This window comes from Equus asinus, chromosome 11, assembly GCF_041296235.1.
Source record: "Equus asinus isolate D_3611 breed Donkey chromosome 11, EquAss-T2T_v2, whole genome shotgun sequence".
In the NCBI taxonomy this organism is placed as follows: Eukaryota; Metazoa; Chordata; class Mammalia; order Perissodactyla; family Equidae; genus Equus; species Equus asinus.
Genome location: NC_091800.1, coordinates 54,367,010 through 54,391,690, shown reverse-complemented (window position 1 = coordinate 54,391,690; position 24,681 = coordinate 54,367,010). Strand labels below are relative to the sequence as shown.

At 38.7% G+C, this 24,681-nt stretch overlaps 1 protein-coding gene across 17 annotated transcripts in view; it reads right to left on the bottom strand.

The window, feature by feature from the left end:
* SCEL (sciellin) overlaps window positions 1-24,681 on the bottom strand; it is a 273,404-nt gene that overhangs the window by 44,067 nt on the left and 204,656 nt on the right. For 15 of the 17 annotated variants that reach the window (XM_070520021.1, XM_070520022.1, XM_014859936.3 and 12 more), the window contains 7 exons: window positions 11,604-11,684; window positions 9,079-9,144; window positions 7,299-7,358; window positions 3,502-3,546; window positions 2,252-2,311; window positions 1,893-1,952; window positions 1,187-1,246 (listed from right to left, as the gene is read on the bottom strand). In XM_070520021.1, coding sequence (XP_070376122.1) covers window positions 1,187-1,246; window positions 1,893-1,952; window positions 2,252-2,311; window positions 3,502-3,546; window positions 7,299-7,358; window positions 9,079-9,144; window positions 11,604-11,684 — 432 coding nt within the window. The remainder of the gene's footprint in view (window positions 1-1,186; window positions 1,247-1,892; window positions 1,953-2,251; window positions 2,312-3,501; window positions 3,547-7,298; window positions 7,359-9,078; window positions 9,145-11,603; window positions 11,685-24,681) is intronic. The other 2 variants (XM_014859943.3, XM_044779845.2) reach the window with 1 other exon arrangement.

Below are 24,681 nucleotides of genomic sequence, written 5' to 3'. Positions count from 1 at the left end.
AGTCCTTAGAAATATTTAAGTCAAGTGGCTCTTCTTGCGCAAAATGCTGAAGAGAAATGCTAACTATCCTAACAGTAAGCTACCAACTATTACTCAGTAATGATGAAATCAATTTAAAAGTAAAAGTTCCTCCTAGTCTCAGCTTTTGCTTTCTTTGTCCTTTGAGGGTGGGTGGGTAGGAAATTAACTTTAATCCATTTGTTGAGATATTGTCTTCTTTAAACATGAAAATCATTCACATCAGGGGTAAAAATCAGATGATCAACATTTTCTAAACACTTTGAAGATTTAGACAAGTCATTTTTAACAAAAGGTTCAAGGTTCTGAAGTAACCTTGGAAAAGTGGAAATAACTCTGATGGCTCCAGGACTTTATATAAATTGGCCACAACCAATAAAACTTTCACACAGGAATAGCTTAAAAGTTTTAGGGAACATGGAAGCTAATTCCTCTAAATTCCCCACTGTCCAAGGGTTCCCCTTTGCCGTTTTTATCTGTCTCCAATTTCACTGTGATAAGACTATTGATATTTTAGTTTCTTTCAGTATAAGAAAGAAGGAAGGGAGGAAGGGAGGAAAGAAGGAAAAGGAACTATGGACTCTCCCTACTACACCAATGAGATCAGTCATTCCTGCATCAAAGCCTGGTTGCTATCAAGTTATCCCAGGTCACAAATCACTTCTCGATTTACTTGTGATGCTCGTCCTACTTTTCCTATTTTCCACCACTTTTGTGGAACTTTCCAAACTTCATTTCCTAAATATCTGAAATCTCATCTTTTCCTGTAAAACTCATATAACCACTTACAGAGAATTGACTGCTTTCCCACTTCATCTGTTCTCCATTTGAAAAAAATTCACCCATAATAATGCTTGCACATTTTCATTATAGTAATGTGTTGTTAATAAGCATTCAACGTCTGTGGGATTGTTATTGCCAACACTTTTCATTATATAGACTTTGTTAAATGTTCTACCTCAGAGAGGGTTGAGAATGTATCTGCCAAGACAGACTTGAAAAACCAGAATACCATTCTGTGCACAGACCAGCACAGAAAAATGGTTTTTAAAGATAACCAAGACAATAGAAATAATTATTGCATTAGGAAAGCAAATTTAATGACTAAGAAATACAAGGTAGACAGTGAATCTAGAGAAAACACAATAGAGATCTTATAAATGCTTACCCTTTGTCATTCTCGACTGTTCTGGGATTTTCTTTAATGAAACTGTCAAGGCTTTGGTTTCTTTCAAGACAAAAAATAATATGAGTAATGCAACTCATTTTCTAGTATATCAATATCAGTCCAGAACTATAAGTTAAACTCTTAGATGCTTTCAATTTAGTTACTGATCACTCATTAACTCTTTTTGTGATACAAAATAAATAAAAGCATGGCTCTTGACCTTGAGATATTTACAGATATATCTGAAATACACATATGAAGTGATTCAATCAAGATTCCAACAGCAAAGTATCTTAGTACATTATAAAGACTTCAGTGGTGAGGGGCTATGCTCCCAGCATCAAAATGTCTTATAGTAAATATATTTAGTTCATAAAGCAGCCTGTTGTCCACTACTCATAATACCAAGTTTGATTTCTTTCATTTTTAGATATAAAAGGGAACTTGGAGATCATCTAGTTCATGGCCTCCATTTTATGAAATGAGGAAACAAAGGTCTCCAGAGGTTAAGCAACTTGTCCAGGGTCACCCAGATTGATGTTGGTGGCAGAGCCAGCACCAAGACAGCGACTCATCTCCAGTCCTTGACGGGGGGCCCTTTCCACCAGTCTATCTGACCTTTGTCCTGAGCAGGAGGTCTCCCACAGGAAATGGTATACAGTGTAGGACTCAAAAGAGGCCTGTAAGAGTTTTAATCAAATCTTACCCTTTGCCATCTTCGTCTGTCCGGGTATTCACAAAGATGAGATTTTCAAGGCTTTTGGCCCTGTAAAACACAAGGAAATTCAAATAAAAGACTGAATGTTGAAATTAAATTGTGTGGTATCTTAAAAGGTCAGATACAGTAAACATTCCTCATGAATTGCTCATTTACTTATCGAATAGAAGAGCAGAAATCTTTCTGGGCAATTATATCTGAACTAAAGGTACAATACTGAGAGTGCTACCCCATCTGCCAGTACATTCTCATGCCAGAGGATACAACTCCGTTCCAGCTAATGTCTGAAAGAATCAAACAAGCAATCTGGGAGCTAATATTTTCAGGTTAGAGACAGATGCACTTACCTTTTCTCTGTTTGCTCTGCCTTAAGATTTGTTCTGAAGAGACCATCAAGACCTTGGTTTCTTTAAATATATTGAACAAAAAGCCTTGTCAGCGGTAACAACAGATACTTAACTCTATGGAAGCATAGAGCAGTTTACATCTAAGACACGAAATAGAAGCTGGTTGGGAAAGATGAGCCACAATTCTTGAAATTGCTTTATTCTAAACAGGTATTTTCATAGACTCAAAATTTAAATTGCAGTGGACCTTAGAGAAAATAAAGGAAAGATACAAACTGGGGATCCATAATCTGTAAGAGGTCCACAGATGTGTTGTTTGGGCTCATGGAGTGTTTTTGTTTTTATTGTGAGCCAATATTTACAAAGCTGGCCACGACACATAGAAACTGGAATTTTTAGGATCTGCTGAAAATGTCCCGCAACGTTGGGTTCAAATTCTCACACGTCAACCATCAGTGGGAGCTGAGAAACAGCTGGGCACTGTGGACAGGGGATTCGCCCTGTGCTTCACACAGTCAGCCCCATTTGCTCATTTACACCTGCCTAGCCACAAGAGGCCATGAAGTCTCTGGTTCCTGATGTAATGCCTCCTCTGTTTATAAATGAGGAAACTAAAAAGCAGCCCATTTACGCGAATCGTTGATAGTCAGTCATACAGATCATTATTGTCAGAATGAGGTAGGAAAACCACAACTTTTCACCCTCAAACTAATTAACTAGTTTGGCATTTGCTTTGTTTCTCCTCTTTGTTCCCTGCCCATTGAGTATGTTAGTGTGCAAGCTGACAGAGAGATGATGAAAATTGCACACACCTCTAACACAAACCTCAATTATCATAACTTTTAAAATATGTAATTATAAACGATTCAAAATTAGCAGAGAATGTTAACTAAGATAAAAAGTGGTTTTTGTAATGTTAAAACTAAAAGCATTCAGTGACCAAACCAAACTCTATTTACATACTAATATATTAATATTTCAGGAAGAGAAATGTGTTTACTTATATAACCGCCTTACTAAACAAATGGAGTATGAAAATTAAAAACATTTTAATATTAGTATCTTTAGATTGTAATAACCATTCATAATCACGATGAAATGATGATGATTTCTACAAGCTTTTTATTCAAGATTTGTAGGCTACCTTTAACGAGCCCAGTATGTGGGTCTTCACATAATGCTGAAGAGACATAAGAAGACACAATACGCAAGTGAGTACTGAAGCAAAAACAGATGTTTTAAAATCTTACCTATTCAAACTTTTGCTCATTTGGATGAGATTATCCAGTTCTTCACTTTTGGAAGAGAAAAAAAATCCTACATCAGTAAAAATCTGCTCAGGCTCAAAGGGAAGATTCACCTTAAAACAACTATTTCCATGTTCTGTGAAATACAACCCGTGTCCCACCTTTTCATTTCAATAACCCTGTCTCTCTCTCAAGGTTCTCCTCACACACCTCCCTGTCCAAGAAATCTTTCCCAGTCCTCAGACTGAATAGAGTCCCTTATATTTTTGGAACCCTTGCAGCATTTTGGGGGTTTTTTCCTCTCCTTTATGGCACTTACATTACTATACTCTGCAATACAACAATTGTACAATTGTCTCATGTCAATGCCCCTGCCCGCCGTCCCCCCACCACTTAAAATTTAGAGCCGTATTTTACATTGTATCCTCTTCAGTCTTCAATACAGTGTCTTTCACACAGTAGATGCTTAATACACGTTTTTAATGGAATCAACAAATATGGGTACATTGACTAATTATAGATTCTATCTTTGCATAATGTACTTGCATAAAGTAGCTATTGGAAAACACTTGTTCATCAGGAAGTCTGGCTTCTTTCTTGAATTTTCCTCCTACCTCATTCCAAATCAGCTAAATTTGCTATCTTGTTTCCATATTTGAGAACCGCAACTTTCTGGCTGCTTCTTCAGGAGCAACCTGTTTAAGCTAAACCCCTCGTTCCAGAATATCCCTTAGAACCAATGAGCTCTGCTCCCTGCCCTATGAAGGCAGCCTCTGTGGGTTTCTTGTTCCTGTTCACTCCTCATAGCACGTCCTCTCCTCTTCTGTCCACCCATTTGTCTCCCATTTCTCTAGCCTCCCTCATCCAGTTTTTCAGTTCACAAATCTTGGTTCTCCCTTCTTGCTCTAGAATCACGTTTCCCACACTTTCTCAGTGTTTCTCTTTCTTCTTGATTCATCGCTGGTGTTAAACTCAGTAGCTACACATTCAGGACCCCAAGTGAGGGATACCTGGATTCCAATCCAGATTCACCACTTATTAGTTGGTGACTCTAGGTGAGTTACCTAACCTCTTGCTGCCTCAATATTTTCATCTGTAAAATAAGAATACTAATTGTACCCTCCTAGGAAAAGAATCAATAATCTAATGAATATAAAGCACTTAGCATAATGCTTGGCAATTCATAAGCTCTCAATTAGTTTTGCCCATTATCATAAACAGTTTTCAGTCAATACAAAATTTTTCATTTAATAAATGCTTGCAATATCTAATTTGTTAAACTGCACTTAGAGAGACTGAGACTTTGGCTCAGCTTTAAAGATGTATAGTTGCTGAGTTACTTATGTGCTTTGAAGATGCCTGGCACAAAATATTGCCAGAATAGCTGCTGGGGCAGTCTTCTTACAGATCCTAAAGACACCTTAAATTAACAGCCATCACACAGATGAACTCTTTCAATATTACACATTCAATGGTAGGATTGAAGGTTGAGAATAAATTCTGAAATACACAAGCTGTTGACCCTGAGAAAGAAAATGATCAACATTCTATCCTTGTATGGGACAAATGCTGCCTGGTCCCCTGACACAATGTCCCACTGTTGTTTCTTGCTTGAAACTCTACCTTCCAACACTGAGGCTTCCAATTTGTCCCTGTCCCCAGGGGAAAAAGCAAACCTAAGACTCCTGTAAATTTTAGCCCCGGATCTTCCTGACTGGTGTGAGTCACAATGATGAAATTATCAGGAGTTGGGGTTGCTCATGTTTATCACAAGAAAATTAGCCCAAATCACGGGAAGACACTCTGCAGTAAGTTAAATAAAATGGAGATTGCATTCTGAACCAAGCAGTTGAGCTTTTAAAACGACCTTACACTGATGAAAGCTTTGGATATTAAGTTTCACCACTGCACTTGCAATAAATTAAATGCTGTTAATCAGATAGGAATAAGTCTATCGCACAAAGGAATATCACAAAAAGCAGCTCAGATAAATAAAGCTATTTCTAGTCCCTACGGACGGCCCACAGTAACAATACTTGGCTGCGTTGATGTAACAGACTTTCCCCCTGGCCCCTGTCAAAGCGGCAACTTCTCCCTGTGAAGAAAGTATCTGGCTGTGGAATTCGTGCATGTGACTAGGGAGAGAGGACAGGACAGTTAAACTAACTACGGCTCTCAATGTTTTTGTTCGATTAATGCCAAACCGTAATTTCCCTTCAGCATCACTCAGCTATCTCTCCCTCAAACACGCTGATCACTCACCAAAAAACTATCCAATCTCTATTAAAAACAAACTATCACCTGAGACGAAAATAAAGAAATAAAATTAGAGATCTAGGCACTTAGGCAAGAGGAGAAATGGAAAAGACACACTCAGGATACTTTCTAGAGTCCTTGTCTAGATTCAGAGCTCCTATTTTTTTTATGAATTTGCACAGAAAAGCTAAGTGTTATTTCTGTTTCTTCTCTTCAGTTCTTTTGACTGAGACCATGACCCCTAACAACACTGTTAGCATTGCTAAATTTCATTAGGCAAGGACATTTTTGTAGGTATGCGATTTAAACTATGGTATTTTTCTACTCAATGGTTTCTCACTGCTCATCACTATTTTACCATTAGCCATTATATAAACATCTACTTTTCACAAAGCATCATGTCAGATTCTGCAAATGATATACAGTGAATAAGACAAAATATCTACTCTAAGAGATTAAACAGATGATAGAGAAGATGAGACATTTACATAAAAACCATGAAAAAACACCAAATATAATCAGTTGTTATAAAACATGAATAGTGGGACTCTAATAACTAAGAGAAGCAGAAGTCACATCTCACTGGATCATTCAGGGAAGACTTCACAGAGGAGGTGGTATTTGATCTGGATCTTGAAAAGTGGGTCAGACTTGGATGGATTGATATGGTAGCTTTGAGGATGGAAAAGTCTGCCATGTGCGTTCAGTGGCATAAACAAAGGCAGAGTATCTGGAAACTGTAGAAAGGAAGTGGTTTAATTTGGTATTGCATGTAGGGTAAATGTAAGGGTGAAGTCAGAGATAACTCTGGAAGGTTAATTTGGAGCCAGGTAGCCTTGAATGAAGTTATAAGTAATTGAATGGGCAAAGGGGAGCCAGTGGAGTGATTGCTCAAGCAGAATCTTAGGAAGAAAACTCTGGCAGTGATGGGTTTAGTGGGAGGAGAGACTGAAGAAGTGTAAGTAAATGTGGACAGCCACGGCTACTCTAATAACTGATGGTGGAGTCAACGAGACTTTGAACTAGGGTGAGGCCATGTGGGCATAAGGGGTATTTTAGACATTTAATCTATACATTCCTGATCTACATAGAGGAGATAAGACATGGAAGAATCAAGACTGAGTCTAGAAAGATGAGCTTACCTGAATGAAAGAACAAAGAGAAGTCAAGAAACAGCATATTTGAGAATGAAGTTGAATATGGCTTAGGACATTCTAAATTGAGGTGCTGGGGAGACTGAGAGGTACAGATCTGAGCCAGCAACATAAATACAGGACTGGGGATTTGGAACAAGATCAAAACCACAGAGAGCTGAGGCAACTGGGATGAGTACAATCACCAGAAGGGGAAGCAGAGGAAACAGAGTATCCATAAATGTCAGGATCACTCAAGTTTCAGGGACACATATCTAGAGACACTGATTCTTTCTTCTCTTAAATTATGTATAATATACAGCTCATACCTGGAACTTTCAAAAGTACTAGGTAAGCATTTTTGAAATATACAGAGAAGAAAAAAACAAGCTCAAAAGCTTTGGATCTTACCCCTTGTCAGTTTTCTGAAGTGAAGTGGCCACTTTGACAGTGTTCTCAAGATCCTGACTCCTTCAATGAAAAATAAATCCAAGTCAGTGACAGTAGAGCTATCTTTGAAGTAGCTAAAACTTCTCATCTGTCTTCAGTGAAGAAAGTGAAAGTCCATGTGTTGTTCAGGAATTACTAAGTTTAACTGAATAACAAAATAGTTCTATCATACCAGAACACGCACAGACACACACACACACACACACACAGTTATTCCACCTGGACGTTGGCTCTGCCATCTAGTGTTCACTGAAATAACTACAGTTTCTTCTAAAGATTTGTGTTGGCTGCTCCCAGGTTCTGTACTTAAAATAGGATACAGAAAAGAAAATAGTTAACTGCACAAGTACACATGGAAGTATGTTCAGAAGTTTTTCTACCAGAGCCAAGGAGCACTAAGCAACATATCCAGACGATTAATTAGTCCCTCGCCTGAAGTGAAAATATCTGTTGTCTTAGGCTTCCAAAGGGAAAGACAGTAAGTTTTAAACTATAGGAAAGGTGGAAACATCTGACACATAGACGGCTTGACTCCATCCTGGTCTCCCTAGATCATGAAAAGGAGTAATTGTGAAAATCCTTATAGGTGCCCCTGTAATGAAGACCTATGTTTCACAAACAATGTCTCATAGAAGGTTAATAGGGTTCCATGAAGAATTTTGTAGTCAAGAAAATTTAGAAAATGTAACTGACTTTTGGAGATTCAGAATATATATGAGCACACTGAAAGTTCTGAGAAGTTCTGTGGCAGAGGACTCCATTAATTGTGTTTCCTAATGTGTTGAGCCATTAGCCCTTCTTTCACAGAACATGCATTGACATCTTGTGCCACATGGGACACAGTTTGGGAAAGCTGACATAGAGCCACACTTTAAGTTACCAGGTACAAGAGAACCATGATTCTCCCCAAAGGTAAGGTATCCATGTGACATCTGTTTCAAACTGGGACTCTTCAGAGAGTCAAGGGAAACGAGAGAAGAAAAGAATGAAAAATACGTAAGTTTTGAATTTTGAAAAACGTTTTCAGTCAAAAATGGTTTTGACTGAAAAATTGGCTTATAATAATGGTTAAGATGGTAAATTTAATGTTACGTGTTTTTTATCATAATAAAAAATTGGTTTATCATATTGGTACACCTATAAAATATCATTGTTCAAAAACTAATTTCAAAAATAGTGTTTTCCCCCCAAAATAAAAACAAGATATATCTAAAGCAAATACTAAACTAGATGGGATGTGCAAGACAACAGGCATAAATCAGGACTGTCATGGGGAAACCTTACCCAGAGGCATCAGTACAACTTATAAGCCTCTTCCTGATAATGCTGTTGGGGCTGGATGTGACCTTAACATATAGCCGATTCCAGGCAAAGCTTTTCTCGAACAAGTTCAATCAAATGACTATATTTCCACCTATTCATTTATGCATACATCAACACCAACTAGATCATAGACCTTGGGACAAGTGCTGGGGATAAAGAGGTATTTTCCTGTCTTAAGGAGTTTGATCTTATTCTGCTGTCGTGTTCAGACAATTTTGGTAGTCTTCTTAATGTAAAGCTTAGAACAGAAATAAAAGGAATAAAATTCTTAGCTACATATAAAAATATTCATTATTCACTATATTTAAGTCAGTTGGAAAACTGATTTTATCTATTTTATTATTGTTTTGTATTTTTAAGTGTTCTAATAAAGGATACTTTATCATTTCTACAGTTATATAGATATAGATCATTGTACCTTATATTTCTTTCAGCAGATCTGTTGGTTTCCATATAAACACCTGGTTTAGGTGGACATATCTGCCTATATTTTTAAAGTTAAAGATAACATCTGTTAGGAAAGAAAACACTTCTCTGTTAAATTTAAATTTATAGGAAAACATTCATGTTCAAAAAAGATCAGTTCATAAGCACTACTTGAGATAAACTTACCTTAGGTCTTTCGGCTCACTAGAACTCAACTATCTTCTATTTGAAATTCTAGAGTTCAATATACCAACTTTGCAATTTAGCCTCTTTTTATATATATACATATATTTTATGTATATTATATACATATAGTATGTGAGTAAGGAAGATTGGTCCTGAGCTAACATCTGCCGCCAATCCTCCTCTTTTTGCTTGAGGAAGATGGTTACTGAACTAACATCTGTGCCCATCGTCCTCTGCTTTATATGGGATGCCACCACAGCATGGCTGATGAGCAGTGCGAGGTCCATGCTCGGGATCCGAACCTGTGAACCCCAGGCCACCAAAGAGGAGCACGTAAACTTAAACACTATTCCACTGGGCTGGCCCATATTTTAATATATTTTTAAGTGCTGGATATATCTAGATATATCTATTCCAAATATGTTCGTGTTTATTCTATTTTAGTTTCCAATCATCAATAAAGCATCTTCATACTTATCTCTATTAGATCATGATATAGTATTTTAAAATACTAAGAATCATTTTTTATTATTAGATGTCAGGGGAATGATTTTTTTCTTAAAACCATTCCATTTGAATACTATCAAGAAGTATATTTGCTCAGATAAGATGGGAAATATTTTCATATTTCTAGTACACCCATCACTTTGAGAAGGAAAACATTGAGTTGACAGTATTAAATTTTACAATGTTAGCTTCTGTCACAATTTATGATATAAGGCTTTTCTCTTCTCTTTTTCTAAGTATCTTATTGACCTACTTTATACATTCTTGCTTTTTCTCAAGAAGCTGTATTCAACTATTTTTTTGTACTCCTGAGGACATGTGTTAATTACATAGGAAACACTTCCCTTTCATATTCTTTCATTAAAATCATCTTGCTGTGATTAAAGTAATCAGGGTTTAAAACATGCAAGTTGTCCTAATTTTATTTTTAAGATCATTGGTGGAAGAAAGAAATCAGAGTAGTAAAGATGGATTAGACCATTTCCCATGAAATTTAGCCTCTTTCGAAACTGCACAAGCTCATTGCTTTAGAGCTGCTGATTTTAGGTTAGAATTCAGGTGGTACTAAAGCCAATTTATCTTAGCTCCCTAAAAAAAAATCCTATTCAAATTAAGATTTAATTGTGTAATGCAACAAGAGTAAAAGGCAAAATAAAATACAAAGCTTGAGAAGTTATTCTTAAGACTATAATTATAACCATCGTACAAATAAAAAGTTATAAATCTGGTCCATATTTTTTATTAATTCCATGAAAAAGCATTTTCTTGACTCATTAAGAAAAATTTAACCTCTCATCCTAAGGACAAAATTTCCAAGATCCTGTGAAGTTTCACTGAATAGGAATTCAGACCTGAGTTTTTAACTCAATGGGCTGAACACCTAATGCTACACGGGCTTGCCACCCAACTGGCATATTCTAGCTGAAGTTATCCTCTTACTGAAGAATAATTCTAGAATTGCCTGACATTTTGTCAAAAAATCAACATGAAAAACGAAAATACAAAAGAATCAAAGCTAGGCCATAAAGTGGATCTAATGTATTCAGTCTTCATTGAGATACCATTTTTTAAATCTCGCAATCATAATGGAAATGTGCAATGCATGTCTTGAAAAATGGTTCAAGATTATTAAACAGTTTAACAGGAATGCATGGGAAGATTTTCACGTCTCTGAGTTTGTTTCTGAGGATTAATTATGGAGTGTCAGAGATTCAAAGTGGAAAAGCAAGTCTGTCATTTTTTCTTGATCCAGATACAAGTTAATTAGAACATTTTTCAAAATTTGTGGTAGTTTTGAAATAAATTACAAACTCCTTAGCTAAAACAAGACTCAAGAACTACCCAAAGGTATTTCTAACATGAGGGACGGTTCAAGCAGTAACCTAAAGTTTCAAGAACATATTTTATCAGAAAATGTATCTCTTAATGGCAAACTATACACACACACACAGGGTTTATATTATATACAATATATGTCGAATACATATATACATATATATTGGCATATTTACATACAGAGAGGGAGTTTCCTTACGTATTGGTTCCTAATACATAAATTAGAGGAACCCGAGTATGAACACTTCCTGGACATGAATGTTGCTCAGTTTCTATCTTGAAGGTGTAATGGCCATAAGTGTTCAAAGGCAAACATAAATACGCATTTGCATTGGCAAATAGAGTTAGAAAAGGTTTACAAGTGCCTCTTCAGTGAATGTGCACACAAAACATACCCATTCTTTGCACAAAACAGCTCACAAATCATTTGCTTTCATTTCCCTTGAACTTCTTCATTTTGACACAAAGTTCTGGAGTGCTAGGTCTTACCTATTACCTCCTTTCAGCTGGTTAGGAGATGAAACTGGAGAACTGGGCTTTGGAGGTATTGGAGGGTGAATAGCTGATTCCCTTTAAAGCAGAAAACAGAAGTTCATTTCACCATGGGAGCATGGTAAATTTTAGCAACTATTAACCTGATGCATTTATTGCCTACGTGGAAATATCTCCTCCATCTTACAATCTCCATGCATGGAGTACATGAAAGGTCAGAATCTATGGAGCACTGAACTTTAATAAGTCAAATATTTAGTTTGCAGATATTTTAAAAGTTCATTTAATCAGATTTTCGTAAACCCTATTCCCTTTAACTGTAGTTTGAAACATAACGTGTTCTTTAAACAGCTTAATATTTTGCTAGACTATCTCACTCCAGTAGTGGCATTTTGGGTCAGCAGCACATGCACACAGTAAGTGGTTCTTGGGCATTAACATATAAGCTTCTTTAGGAATTATGTCAACTATCAGGCTGCTACGGAAACAGCAAGAAAGAGTTTCAATTCCACAGACCTCCAGGTAAAGTTGATTTGAAGTTCTTAACTAAATCTGACTTCAATATTGTCAGCACAGGCCAGTTTGAGGCTAGCAAAGCATATATATACTGCCAGCCTAAACTTTCCAATGAAGCGCCAAGGTAGCCTCTGAGCTGGCATGACTGGATGACCAAGGAACTGAAGACAGACAATTATGTGCATATTTTGGATGGAGTCACCCAGGGCATGTCACTGCCCGCCCACCCCCCCCCCCACCATTACCACCCCAGGTGCTCCCTTTTATCCTCAAGATAAATTCCATACCTAGTAAAAGTACCCATGTGACCTAGACTCTGTGTACCCCTGTGGCTTCTGCAGCATGGAAGGTGAGCACATGGGCTCTGGAGTCAGGCTGCCTGAATTGCCAGCTGTGTGGCACTGGGTTAACCTGATTCCATTTTGTCATCTGTAATAACCCTTCTAATAAGATTGTCAGGGTGTTGTCAGGACTAAATGAGATCATGCTTTTATTTATTTATTTACTTTGACCAGCGTTGTGTACTTTATTTTTATTTTTTTATTTGTTTTTATTGGTGTATAATTGAATAGGTCATGCTTTTATTTAGCAAATGTTTTTGGGTAGCTTTCTATGTACAAGGCATTTTACAATGCGGATAATTTCCCTGTTCTCAAAAGGCTTTCAGTACACAAATTAACATATGACAAATGGAGAAAAGTGCTAAGAAAACAGAGTAAAAGGATATAGAGTGATGAGGGTAAGGACACTATTTTATATAAAATGGCCTGGGAAGGCCTCTCTGTGAGGTGAAATTTGAGCCAAGACCTGAAGGAAGTGATAAAATGAGCCGTGAGGATACTGGAGGAAGAGCATACAAACATAAATATTGTCAACTTAGACATGGTGTTTAATAGCTGAAATTGGACGAGATCACCAAGGGAGTAAGTGTAAGTAAAGATGAAAAGAGGGCCAGTGGTTGAACCCTGGGTCCTGAGATATTTTGATGTTAAGAATAGGATTAGAAAACAGCAGAAGAGTCTGAGGAGAAGTGGCCAAGGAGAAAAGAAGAGAAATATGAGGGTGTGGTATCCTGGAAGCCAAATGAGGAAAGTCTTTCAAGAAAGGAGTAATTGGCCATGCCAAATGCTACTGACAGATCAATAAAACAAGGATTGGGAAGTTAGCATGATTTGGGCAATATAGTGGTCATTGGTAACCCTGGTAAGAGCAGCTTTGATGGAGCAGTGGTGAAAAACATTGTAGGAGGAGATTCAAGAGAAAACAGGAAGTAGAGGCATTCATGTCGATACTTCTTTTGAAGAATTTTGCAGTGAAGAGGGAGGAGAGAAATGAGTAGCCATCTGAAGGCTGGTGGGTCAAGAAAGGTTACTACACAATATAGTTATTATGACAGGAATGATCCAGTGAAGAGGCAAAATTTGATGGTGCAGGAGAGTGAGTAGAAAATTGTTAGACAGATGTCCTTGAGAACTGATGGGAACTAGGGCACATGTGGGGTGGTTGGTCCTAGATGGAGACACAAACAGCGCATCCATAGTAGCAGGAGAGAAGGAGACTAAATGGGTACAGCTGAGGTACGTTAGTTGATTTGGAATGGAAAAAGTTCTCTTTTGTTTGTTTCTATTTTCTCAGTAAAATAGGAATCAAGATCACTAATTCAAAGTGAGGACGGGGAACAGGAGTTGAAGGAGAAGAGAAGCGAGAGAGAGAATGTGTGAAATGGTTTCTAGGAGAGGAGTAAATGGATTCAGGAAACATAATATGATGCTAATAAAAATAACACACCGTTATATGGAATTATTATGTGCCAGGAACTTCTCCAAGCACTTTACATATATTAAGTCATTTAATCTTCATTGCAATCCCAGAAATAAGTATTATGCTTCTTATTTTTTTTACAGATGAAAAGACCGAGGCACAGCAAGTAAAAATAAATATGCCATGATGATACAGCTGATAAGAGCAGAGTGAGGAATCGGAACTACGAAATCTGGTTCCATAAGTCCTCCTCATGCTATGATGCCTTTCAAGGGATTCTTGGGCAACACCAATGACTAGGTTAAGGTTAGTGGTCACGGAATCAAAATCAGGCTAGTTGGCACTGTTTTCTCTTACCATATTCAGCTCCTTCATGGGCAGGAACAGAATAGACAGAGTTGGATTTAACTAAGTTTATAATTCTGCCAAGTGAGTGCAACAAAAAGAAAGATGGAAAGGGAGGGGAAGAGGTACGCAAGGTAGTGATTACAATGAGGGACTGTGGAATCTGAGATGGACTTGGAGGGAAGTGAGATACGAGGGGAGAGGGACTGTGGTAGAATCAATGTATTGGTAGTTGTGTTGGACTGAAGAATTTCTGGAATCAGATGACTGGAGGGAGTGAGCTGGACAGATTGAAAGTGGAAGCCAGGGAAAGAAAGCTTCACAACTGAAACTTTGTAGCATGCGTGGTTACTTACAACGGCAAGATCTATGGATGGCTGAGGTTGGGTGAAGGACAAGATCATTGGAGAGGATGTCAAGGAAGTGAGAGGCCAGTGCAGGGAAGGATGCTCTACACAGATTTGGAAATCACCAAGCTCTATGACAGGAGGAGGGTTTGTGAGAGACAATGCGCCCGGTGCCAGTCTTCAAAGAGTGAGAGTGAGTGACTCAGAGACCTTCAGATGACTCCAGTGAGGAAGAGATGTTCATGATGGGATGGGTTCAGAGAAGATGGGGAGTTTAATGGGGGAAGGAATTAAAATTGAGAGGAAGTGGCAAGGAAGAACAAACAGGGCCCTCCCCCACTTCCTCCAGACCCCGTGATATGTGGAGTTAGGAGAAAAACAGCCCTCACTGAGAGGGAGTCTGTGGCAGCAGTGTCCTCTGGGAGAACTCAACAAAGAAGTGAGAGATCATGTAGAGGCGAGGCTGAAGGGTAGCAAGTTTTGATGGTAATGGATGACACATCCAGGGAGGCACTGTGCAAGGGTTTGAGAGGTTAGGATGCCATCAGGTTGGGTCAGGTTCAGTGATGCACAGAACTCTACGGAGATGCTCCAGGTAATAGGAAATGACCTGACTGGGGTTCCATTGGGGATCCATGGCAACAGGGATGGAGGACATGATGGAATTAGTCCTGAAGCTTTCTCGGCAGAGTGCAGTAGGAAATCTCCGCATGATGGGCAGTAGAGCAGTAGAGCACAGAGCATGGTGGGTCTCCTGGGTCTTGTGTTGATGGTGGCAGTGCAGCCAGCAGAAGGGCATGCAAAGCATTAGAGCCCTGACTGGCTCCTTGTAAGTGCTCAATAAATATCTAGTGCTGTGGTTGTTGTTGTTTTTACCCGACACGAACACAATACCGCAGCTGTACTGAAGCTAACAAAGTTACACTTCCTAACCGGCCCCCACCACCATATTCTCTGCCCTCTCTGGCATGCCTCTTACTCCCTTACACCTGGATACCTCCTCTTCACCCTTTAGACTTTGGATTAGGCATTACTGTCTCTAGTGGTAGCCAAAGCTATGCTGGATACATCCCTATATCTCCCTGTAGGAAACCATCTATACAGCAAGTATCACATTGTTTTGGATTACCCATAATTTTCTGTCTCCACACTGGACTGAAAGCTCATAAAAGGATAGTTATACCCTAAGTGCTAGGATTGTGTATGATGTTGGTGCCCAATAAGGAAGTGTTGAAAGAGGGAGTGATTGACTGAATTTCTATTTGGTGAGGAGGGAAATGGATACTGAAGAGGGGCCTGAAACTTTTAACATTTGTTCAACTTCAGCTGTCCCATAGGAGAAGTCCATTGTTGATTCCACTACTAAACACCTAATAAGTACCGGGTGCACAGATGAATTATTGTGTTACATGATATGCCTGAAAAAAACAATTTACATGAAAAAAGTCTCCTTCTTCTGGCTCAGTGTTAGGTTTTACAATTAGATGTTATTTTATTTGTATTACCGTCATCTTCTCTTTTCAAAAAATATCCCTGTGTGGAGGATAATGTGATAACACTCAAGTGATAATGTATCTCGAGCATGTCTGTGTGGATTAGCTGATGATATGCTTTTTTTTCAGGGGTAGAGGAAAAGGGTAAGAAGGTAGTTGGTCCTAGGTAATAATGAGTCTGCACAGGGTACTGGATATCTGAGAACAGGCGGGAGAGATGTAACAAGATGGAAAGGAGGATTACAAAAAGAAGAAATAAGATGGTACCCAACTCTGCTTATGCCAGAATCACCGTGATGAAAAGCTAAATTTCTTCCAGTTTAGAATGGCTAAGTCCTCAAAGAGGCGGGTAGATATTGATTGGGTGTGTCTGGGAGGCAGAGCCAGGTAGAGAGGTAGATCTGGGTACACAATGGGGAGACAGTTTGGGGGGAGCAGCCAGGAAAGGAAAGTGGGTATGCAGTTGTGAAGGTCAAGAAAAGCAGAGGAGCACAGTTCTTTCTGAGGGTGATGCATTTATCTCCCTGCTGGGTGGGGCCAGGAGAGGCCACACTGACTTCAATTCACCTCAAAGGAGCTTTCATTTGCATCTCTGCAATGACAGCCACAGATGACAGAATCCGAGCCCTCAAGGGCAATGAGAGAAGTCATTCATGCCATGCCAGGAGCTTGATATGATGCCAAGCGGGGGGATTAAAATGCAAGAGCAAAGCAGGAAGCTGTGGTCTGGAATGTTTTGAAGAGAAGGAAACAAGAGACATTCATGTGCAATGAACCTGTTTGAATACTATGATAAGATGTAATGTTTAAGCTTGGACAAGTTGACCCTGGCTCTACCCTGTCTTTCCTTCAAACCCGTAAGACCTCTGCAAGATTGATGCCACCACATTAATGGCTATAATTGAAAAGAATAACTTGCAAGATAAAAAGGCAGCTTTCACAAGAAATATGTGAAAACTTGTAGATAGTAGCCCAAAGGCCAGAGCTAACAGAAATAGCACTGTAAAGCTATATATATTACTTCATTTTCATGTGCTGCTGCAAAGATCACTTCTTTCCATTATGACTCTTTTGGGTAACATGCTTGGCTCTGTGACTTCTGCTCAAGACTGACTTTGTGAAGAACATTCTATTACTGCAGCACAGGTCTAGGTTGAAACAAGAATATTGACTCTTAACATTTGTGAGTTTTGTTTTTCCTTTCCCTTGTGCCTAGCTTTTGTATCCCACAAATAGAACTTTCATTCTAACAATGGCAAAGGAGATGCAACTTATATTTTTGAGTTCCAGTAACATGCCAACTTTGCCAAGTTCTCACATACGTTATTTTATTCCCCCATATATCTATCCTGTGGAAGTATATTATTTTTTTCACTGTGTTTCAAAAAAGTTGAGCAATTTGCCCTGGGTCACGCGAACATATATAAACTTTAGCTGGTCGATAGCCACAAATAGACACAAATTTTTAAGTATTGCTGAATTTGTGGCAGTTTTTGGTTTTCAGATGTTTTTACAAAGATGTAGTAAGAATAGTCCAATTATTATCAAGTGAAATTGGAAATTTTCAGCATTAAAAAGGAGTCCACTCAAGATGGATCATAGACCTATATTAAAAGATACAGCTATAAAACTTTTAGAAGAACACATAGAAGAAAAATCTTTGTGACTATAGGTTAGGCAAAGAGTTCTTAGATATCACACGTGGAGCACAATTCATTTTTTAAAAACTTGATAAATTGGACTTCATTAAATTAAAAAAACTTTTGCTCTGAAAACTACATTGTTAAGAAAATGAAAATACAAGTCACACACTAAGAAAAAAGTATTTGCAAATTACATACCTGACAAAGGACTTGTAAGCAGAATGTACTTTTTAACACTCTCAAAACTGAACAATAAGTAAACTGCCAATTGAAAAAGTAGGCAAATGATTTGAACAGATATTTTACCAAAGAAGATGTACAGATAACAAATAAGCATATGAAAAAATGCTCAACATCATCAGTCTTTGGGGAAATGCAAATTAAAACCACTATGAGACACACTACATACTTATTAGAATGTCTAAAATGCTTTTTTAAAAAACTGACAACACTAACTGATGTTAAGGAAACAAAGCAACTTTTTTACTTCTCACACATTGCTGGTGGGAATGCAAAATGGTACAGCCACTTTAAAAACTGTTTGGCAGTTTCTTATAAAGTTAAACATCTGCTTATCATATGTCTTAGCAATCCCACTTGTAGGCATTTATTCAAAGAAAGGATAACATGAAGAAAAATGTTCACATGAAATGTTCACACAAAAACTTGTGTGTGACCATTTAAAGCACCTTTGGAAGCAAGCCAAATGCCCTTCAACTGGTGAATGGATAAATGAAGGGTGTACCTCCATACAATGGAATAGTACTCAGCAATGAAAAGGGATGAACCACTGATACTTGTAACACGGTGGATGAATCTCACATGCATTATGCTGAGTGGAAGAAGCCAGATTCAAAAGGCTATATATACTTTGTGATTCCACTTATATAACATGCTGTATACATCTAAGAGAGGGAGATCAGAGGACAAAGAAGTGTCCCCAAGTATGAAAACAGTCCTAAGTAAAATGGTGGTCTGTGCACCCCCCACCTCCTGTTTTTCACTGCCTTCCCCCAGACTCTTACAAGCACAGTCCCTATGTCAGAGTATGCTCCTGTCACTCACACTACACCACACTCAGGCCTCCCTGCCTGCCAGAGTCTTCTTGCTATAAAGCCATCTCTTCTCTACAAAATCCAAACCACCATTCCCTGAGTGTGCTCCAATTCTACCTAGTTTTAGCAGGAAAGAAACCTGATTTACATAATTGACACTATGATTTGAGTAGCCAGAGACAGCCCCTTTAATCTCTCGGAGTTTTCATGCTTTTAATTGAGGTGAGATTTACAATCTCTAGTTGATAGACCTTTAGGCAATGCTACTAAAGGGTGTAATAAATGTTTTTAAAAATCAAATTGTTTGCTCTTTATGGTTGGGGCACAGGGAGCTGTAGCTTGGAGGGTGATGTTTTGGCAGAGCCCCTGCCCCCAGGCATCCTGATTCTCACAGCTTCTTCCTCGCCCCTGCTTCTGGACCTGGAGATGCTCTGCTGCATTGTCGTACTTGCTCAAGGGGCTCCCCTGGCAGGGGCAGAAGCAACAGGGGCTCAAAGGAGGGAGGGGCGTGGAATCTGGATTGGGGGAAGCATGGACTTTTTTTGGGGGGGGGGTTGTTGTTTGAATGTATGAGTTACTTAAAACTAGTGTTGGGAGACCAGAGACTGTCTATGTTCGTCCTCACAGGACTGAGGAAAAGCAACTCATTGCTAAACGTTAAGCGCTTCATTTCCATATGCTGAGATAGCTTTCTCCTCAATCTATTCAAACAAGACTGTTTCAAAATAATAAAGCTTAACTCAGGTTAATATTTTAATTATTTTAAATGTTTAGAATGGATATTCTAAGCATTCAGATAAGATTTGAAAATCATTGTACTTTGACATTTTACTGAGAGTCTTAGAATTTTAATTTTTACAAAACAGATTCTAGTTAATATAAAGAAGATTTTTGTTGAGATAAAAATGAAACACATTGATTTAATTTAGCATGACAGGAAACTTTCTAGAAGGTTTGGTACAAATAGAGTTAAAAATGTTGCAGCATAATTAGAAAGGTTACATTTTACCATTTATAGTCACAGAAAGAAAAATATAACAGTAGTGCACGGTTGCCATGGCAACTGACTTCTCAATCAGGATTTCTTTTTCCTCCTTCAACTCTACCAATCAGCTAACTGGAAGTGGAAACCACTGAAGGAGAAGAGGTTGAAACAAATATGGATGAGAAATTATGAAAGTACGTAGCAAGCATTTAAGTATACGGTAATTCCCCAGGTGTGTTCCCATTATTTTAATTTTATCAGACATTATTTTCTTCTCTGTCTTTGGAAACGACTCCAGAAAAAAAGACATTGTTTCTTTGTTGTTTGTGGTACTGGTGGTGTCTTCATTGTTGATCCTGAATCACTATAATGGGTAACATAATATTGCCTGTTAAGCAGCCACCTTAATTCAGCTTCAGTGGGTTTCTTAAATGAGCTTTACATGCCACTGGACTACTGAATCTCTAAGTCACCTAAATACATAGTCAGAAGCACTTGAATTTACCATAAACAGAAGACCAAGGTTTAATGGTGGGTTCTGAAATCAGAAGCAATTTCATTATCAACTTCCTAGAAATGCTGTTCAAACTTCACTATGATGCAACTGAACATTTCTCATGAATGGCACCTAACATCCATTCCATTGGCCCAAGACTAGTAAGTGTTATTACTCTTTTGAAGGACTCAAAGATGAGAAAAAGTTTAAGAACTTGACGAATGAAGACATACACCAGTGATTGCTGACAGATTGCTTTGCGTCATGCTTTCTGATAAATCTTAAAATGAAAGAAGTAGGAAAGGAAAAACTCTCACTGGCTCTGACCTAAAATTTTCTATATTGATGACACTTGTATTTTTAAAAAATATTTTATAATCTCTAGCACATAGTCAGAGCTCAAATTACGTAACAGCAAAGTATTTACTCTTAAAACAGAAACATCATATTCTGAAAAATTATCTAAGCTTATCATAAATTGTGAATGGATATATACCCATAATGTCTTACACTGAAAGACATTTTTTCCATATGACATCTAATTTGTAATTACTGGATTTTCTGCTACCACTGAACATAAGTAATAAAGGATGAATGCAGAGAGTGCCTCTTGGATAGAAACCCCATAGCTGTACACATACAGACACATGCATGCACATGTTTGTGTGCAAACACACACATCCATACAGCATGCTCTCTGGCATTAAAACCTTTACTCCTCTTCTCCTTTCTACTTGGAATGGCTCCATCCCCACCTCACCTCTGCACCTGGCTTACTCGTGCTCATTCTTTAAAGTTCACCTCAAGCATCTTTTGACCCTACTGTACTTCTCAGTACTTCTGTACTACTATTGCTTCCCTCTCCATGCTTCCATTCATTTTGTGGCCATCTCCACCTTTGTGTTTATCATATCCCCAAGGACCTGCTCCCAGTTGGGGCCAGCCTTCACGTTTAGCATTCCTGGCTCAAACTGACTCCTTGACAGACTTTGCATTTCTTGGAATAGGGGCTGAGTCTAACACATGTCTGTATTCCTGGCTTCCAGCAAAGTGCTTTCCTAGCACACAGTCTGAGCTCAACAATTGCTTTGGAAAGAGAGAAAGACAGAGACAGACAGAGGGGAAGAAAACAGAGCAGGAGATGTTTAAACAGTCATCAAAACATAAGCACATAGAATAATGCCTAACTACAAGTGACAAATACAATAATGGATTGAGGAAAATTCCGTATCTTGTAGATACTAAGAAATATTAAAATTAATCAATCAATATGTACTTATTGACAAATTAGTATGGATAAATTTATTGATGATTCAAAGATTCATTGTGAAATGATGCCATCTAGTTGATGAGTATACCCCAAAAGTAAGAATGTTTCAAGATAATGCAGAATTAATTGTCAAGTGAGGATTGCAGACAATAAGCTTTCTGAGTTCAGGTGACAAAAACAACCCCTTGGGCTGAGAAAGCTGTTTGGAGGAAGTAAAATACATATAAGACTGAAGGATGGGCTGGTTTGGGATGGTAGGATGCATCTACCCTCTCTGTCTCCACCCCACCTACCTCCCATTACACCTCATCTTTATCATGTAATTACACTAATTAGGGTCTCATTTTCTAGTTCCTCTTTTACCACCTGATGTGTAGACACACATCCCCTGATGTTCAACTTTGATTCTCTTCTCGTTTAATATTTTCTCCATAGGTAACTTCACTCTGAAGATACCACATTTAAAATCTCTGGGCTTATTCTCAAATCTGGTTCTCTTATCCGAGCACCTTCCCCATTTCTCATTGCTTGGCAATTACCTCCACAAATATATCCTTTCAGTATCCCAGACTCTACCTGCTCAAATCAATGCATACTCAGGTTCATAAGCTCAACTGTATACTCCCCATTCTGCGCCTATTTCTTCCTACTTTGATTGGTGACATCACTATGCTTCAAATCACCCTGGGCTTGAAAACCTAGCATTGTGTAATTCCTCTACTCTACACCCCCAACATGTCTTTCAGGACCTTTTCCCTGAATCTCCCATTAGGTGTTCTCCCTACTGCATCAGAGATCCCCCAAAATTCTGATGCTTATCTCATGATCCCACAGTAGATCTTGTGTTCTGGTTACTTGTGCATCCATGTTATCCAACTTTTGGAGCTATGAAAGACCTGAAGCTGCTGCTGCTCTTTGGAGTTCTCTGACCCAGGAATTGCCCACCATGCTGCTGAGGGGCCTCACCTAGACATGTAAGCCCCCTCTCTATTCCCTCCCTCCCTCAGGAGTTCCCTTGCCCTCCTCTCCTTCTGGGGGGTAGCCCCTGTATGGTTGCCTTTGGAAGGTCTCATGCTGTGAGTGACCCCCTCTCTGGGCAAACCTATCAAGGCACCATCCACATAAAGCTTGTAGTGTGCTACTGGCACTCCATGGTCAGACCTCTTTCCTTGATCAGCACCCAATCCCTCAAACTTGCTACAAGGACCGATTGAATAAGAGGATAAGGTAGGCAGAGAGGTTGATGACAGTTTTGGTTTTTCAAGCGTGGATTACTAGATGTTTATATTATTGTGACATCAGAAAATAATTCTATTTTAAAAGGTAGCATAGAGTGCCTCCCAAAGAGTGAATATATCATCAGGTTTGGTTGTAAGGATGAGATTCTCTGAGGATATCTTGGCACAGCAAGGAGAGAACTTAACTACCCAACATAAGTAATTAATAGGAATTGTGTGTGGAGGGGGAGGAAGGACAGAGAGAGAGAGGGAAAAGAGAAAAATAGAGATGGAAGAAAGAAGGAGTGAGGGGCTGCTGAGCAAAATAGCAACAGGGTCAGGCCTGTAGAGAAATGTCAGCCAACGAGAAAGGACCAATAACAGGGGTGGCCAAAGAATTCACAAACAGAAATTGCTAGTATTACAGCTTACGTAGTTTGGTCTGGGCTTCTGTGATGCATTGCTACCACTTGACCATCCCACCTCTTTATTAAAACTTTATGCAAATGCCATTTGGACAAGTCAAGGAAAAGAAGCTGTCCTCTTCTATGCCTGGCTTAGTGTAGAGCAAAGAAAACAGACAGAGATAAGTCAGAAGTGATATTTTGAAAAGAAATCAGGTCAAAACATGACCACAAGAACATAAGTGTCTCAGGTGGGGAAGAAGACAGCATTGCAGGCAGAGGGAAGCTTATACGAGGGTCTGGGGAAGGTGGGAGTATAGCGCATTTAAAACAAATTAAGTGACTGGAACAGAGTGCAAAGCAGAGTTATGAGGGATGGAAAGAAGGTAAGGACAGGCAGTCAACGCTAAGGATTTGGGTCTTTAAGAACAACTAAAAGTGGTAATCTTTATTCAGGAGGGCGATAAGTTCCAATCATCCTTTTATAAATATCACTCTGGCAACTGTAAAGAAATGAGATGGGGGAGGTAATCAGGGTGAATGAAGAGAGAATACTTAGGCAGCTACCATGGTAGCCCAGGGGATTTATGATGACAGAAATAGAGAGAGGTTTATGGATCAAGAGTTATTTAGGAAGTAAATTGACAGCATTTACAAATGGATTGGATAATAGTGGTTACGGAGAAAAAGGTGTAAAATATAACTTCAAGTTTTTGGGGGTGTTGACTGGCTAGAGAATAGTATTATTAACTGAGATAGAAGCCCAGGTTAGCGTGGAGAACTATGAATCTCATTTTGAACATGCTGAGTTTGCAGTGTTTTTGAGACATTTAAGTGGAGGTATCAAATAGGCAGTTGGCTCTCCAAAGGTAATTCAGAGAAGAGTCTAGAGTAGACAAAAATGAAGGAGTCGCGAGTATGCAAATGGCCACTGAAGCCCTACACATGGATAATGCTGTCAAAGGACAGAGAACAAAATAAGAAGAGAAGAGGGACTTTGAGTTTTTAGGCACAGCCACATTTAACGGATTGGTAGAAGTCGATAAGGTAGCAAAAGAGACTGAGAAAGAACGGCTGAAGAAACAAAAGAAAATCCAGGAGAGTGTGTTGATGGGGGCAAGGGGTTCTCAAAAGGCAACAAGAGAGAAGATTTCATACAGATGTGAATAGCCAGTGGTGCCTTTTGAAAGGTCAAGTGATTACTGGGACTGATGTGTCAACAAGAATTTATCAGCAACGTTAATGATCTGGGGAGAGCTGTTTCCATGAACTAATGGTGGTAGGAGCCAGAAAAAATGGAGATGGAAAGTATCAAGTCTTCTGAGAACTTTGGCTGTGGTGGAGAGATAGGGTGCCGGTTGAATGGATTTTTAATATTAGGCTGTTCATTTTTAGGAGGCTATTTTTTCAGATGAAAGGCATTTGATCATGGAGAAGGGGTAAAACCCGTGAGGTGCGGGTTTGATCAGAGAGGTAGGAGGAGAGTCAGATGAATGCAACGAGCAACAGCAATTATAAAGCTAAAATTTTGATTCAATCTTGA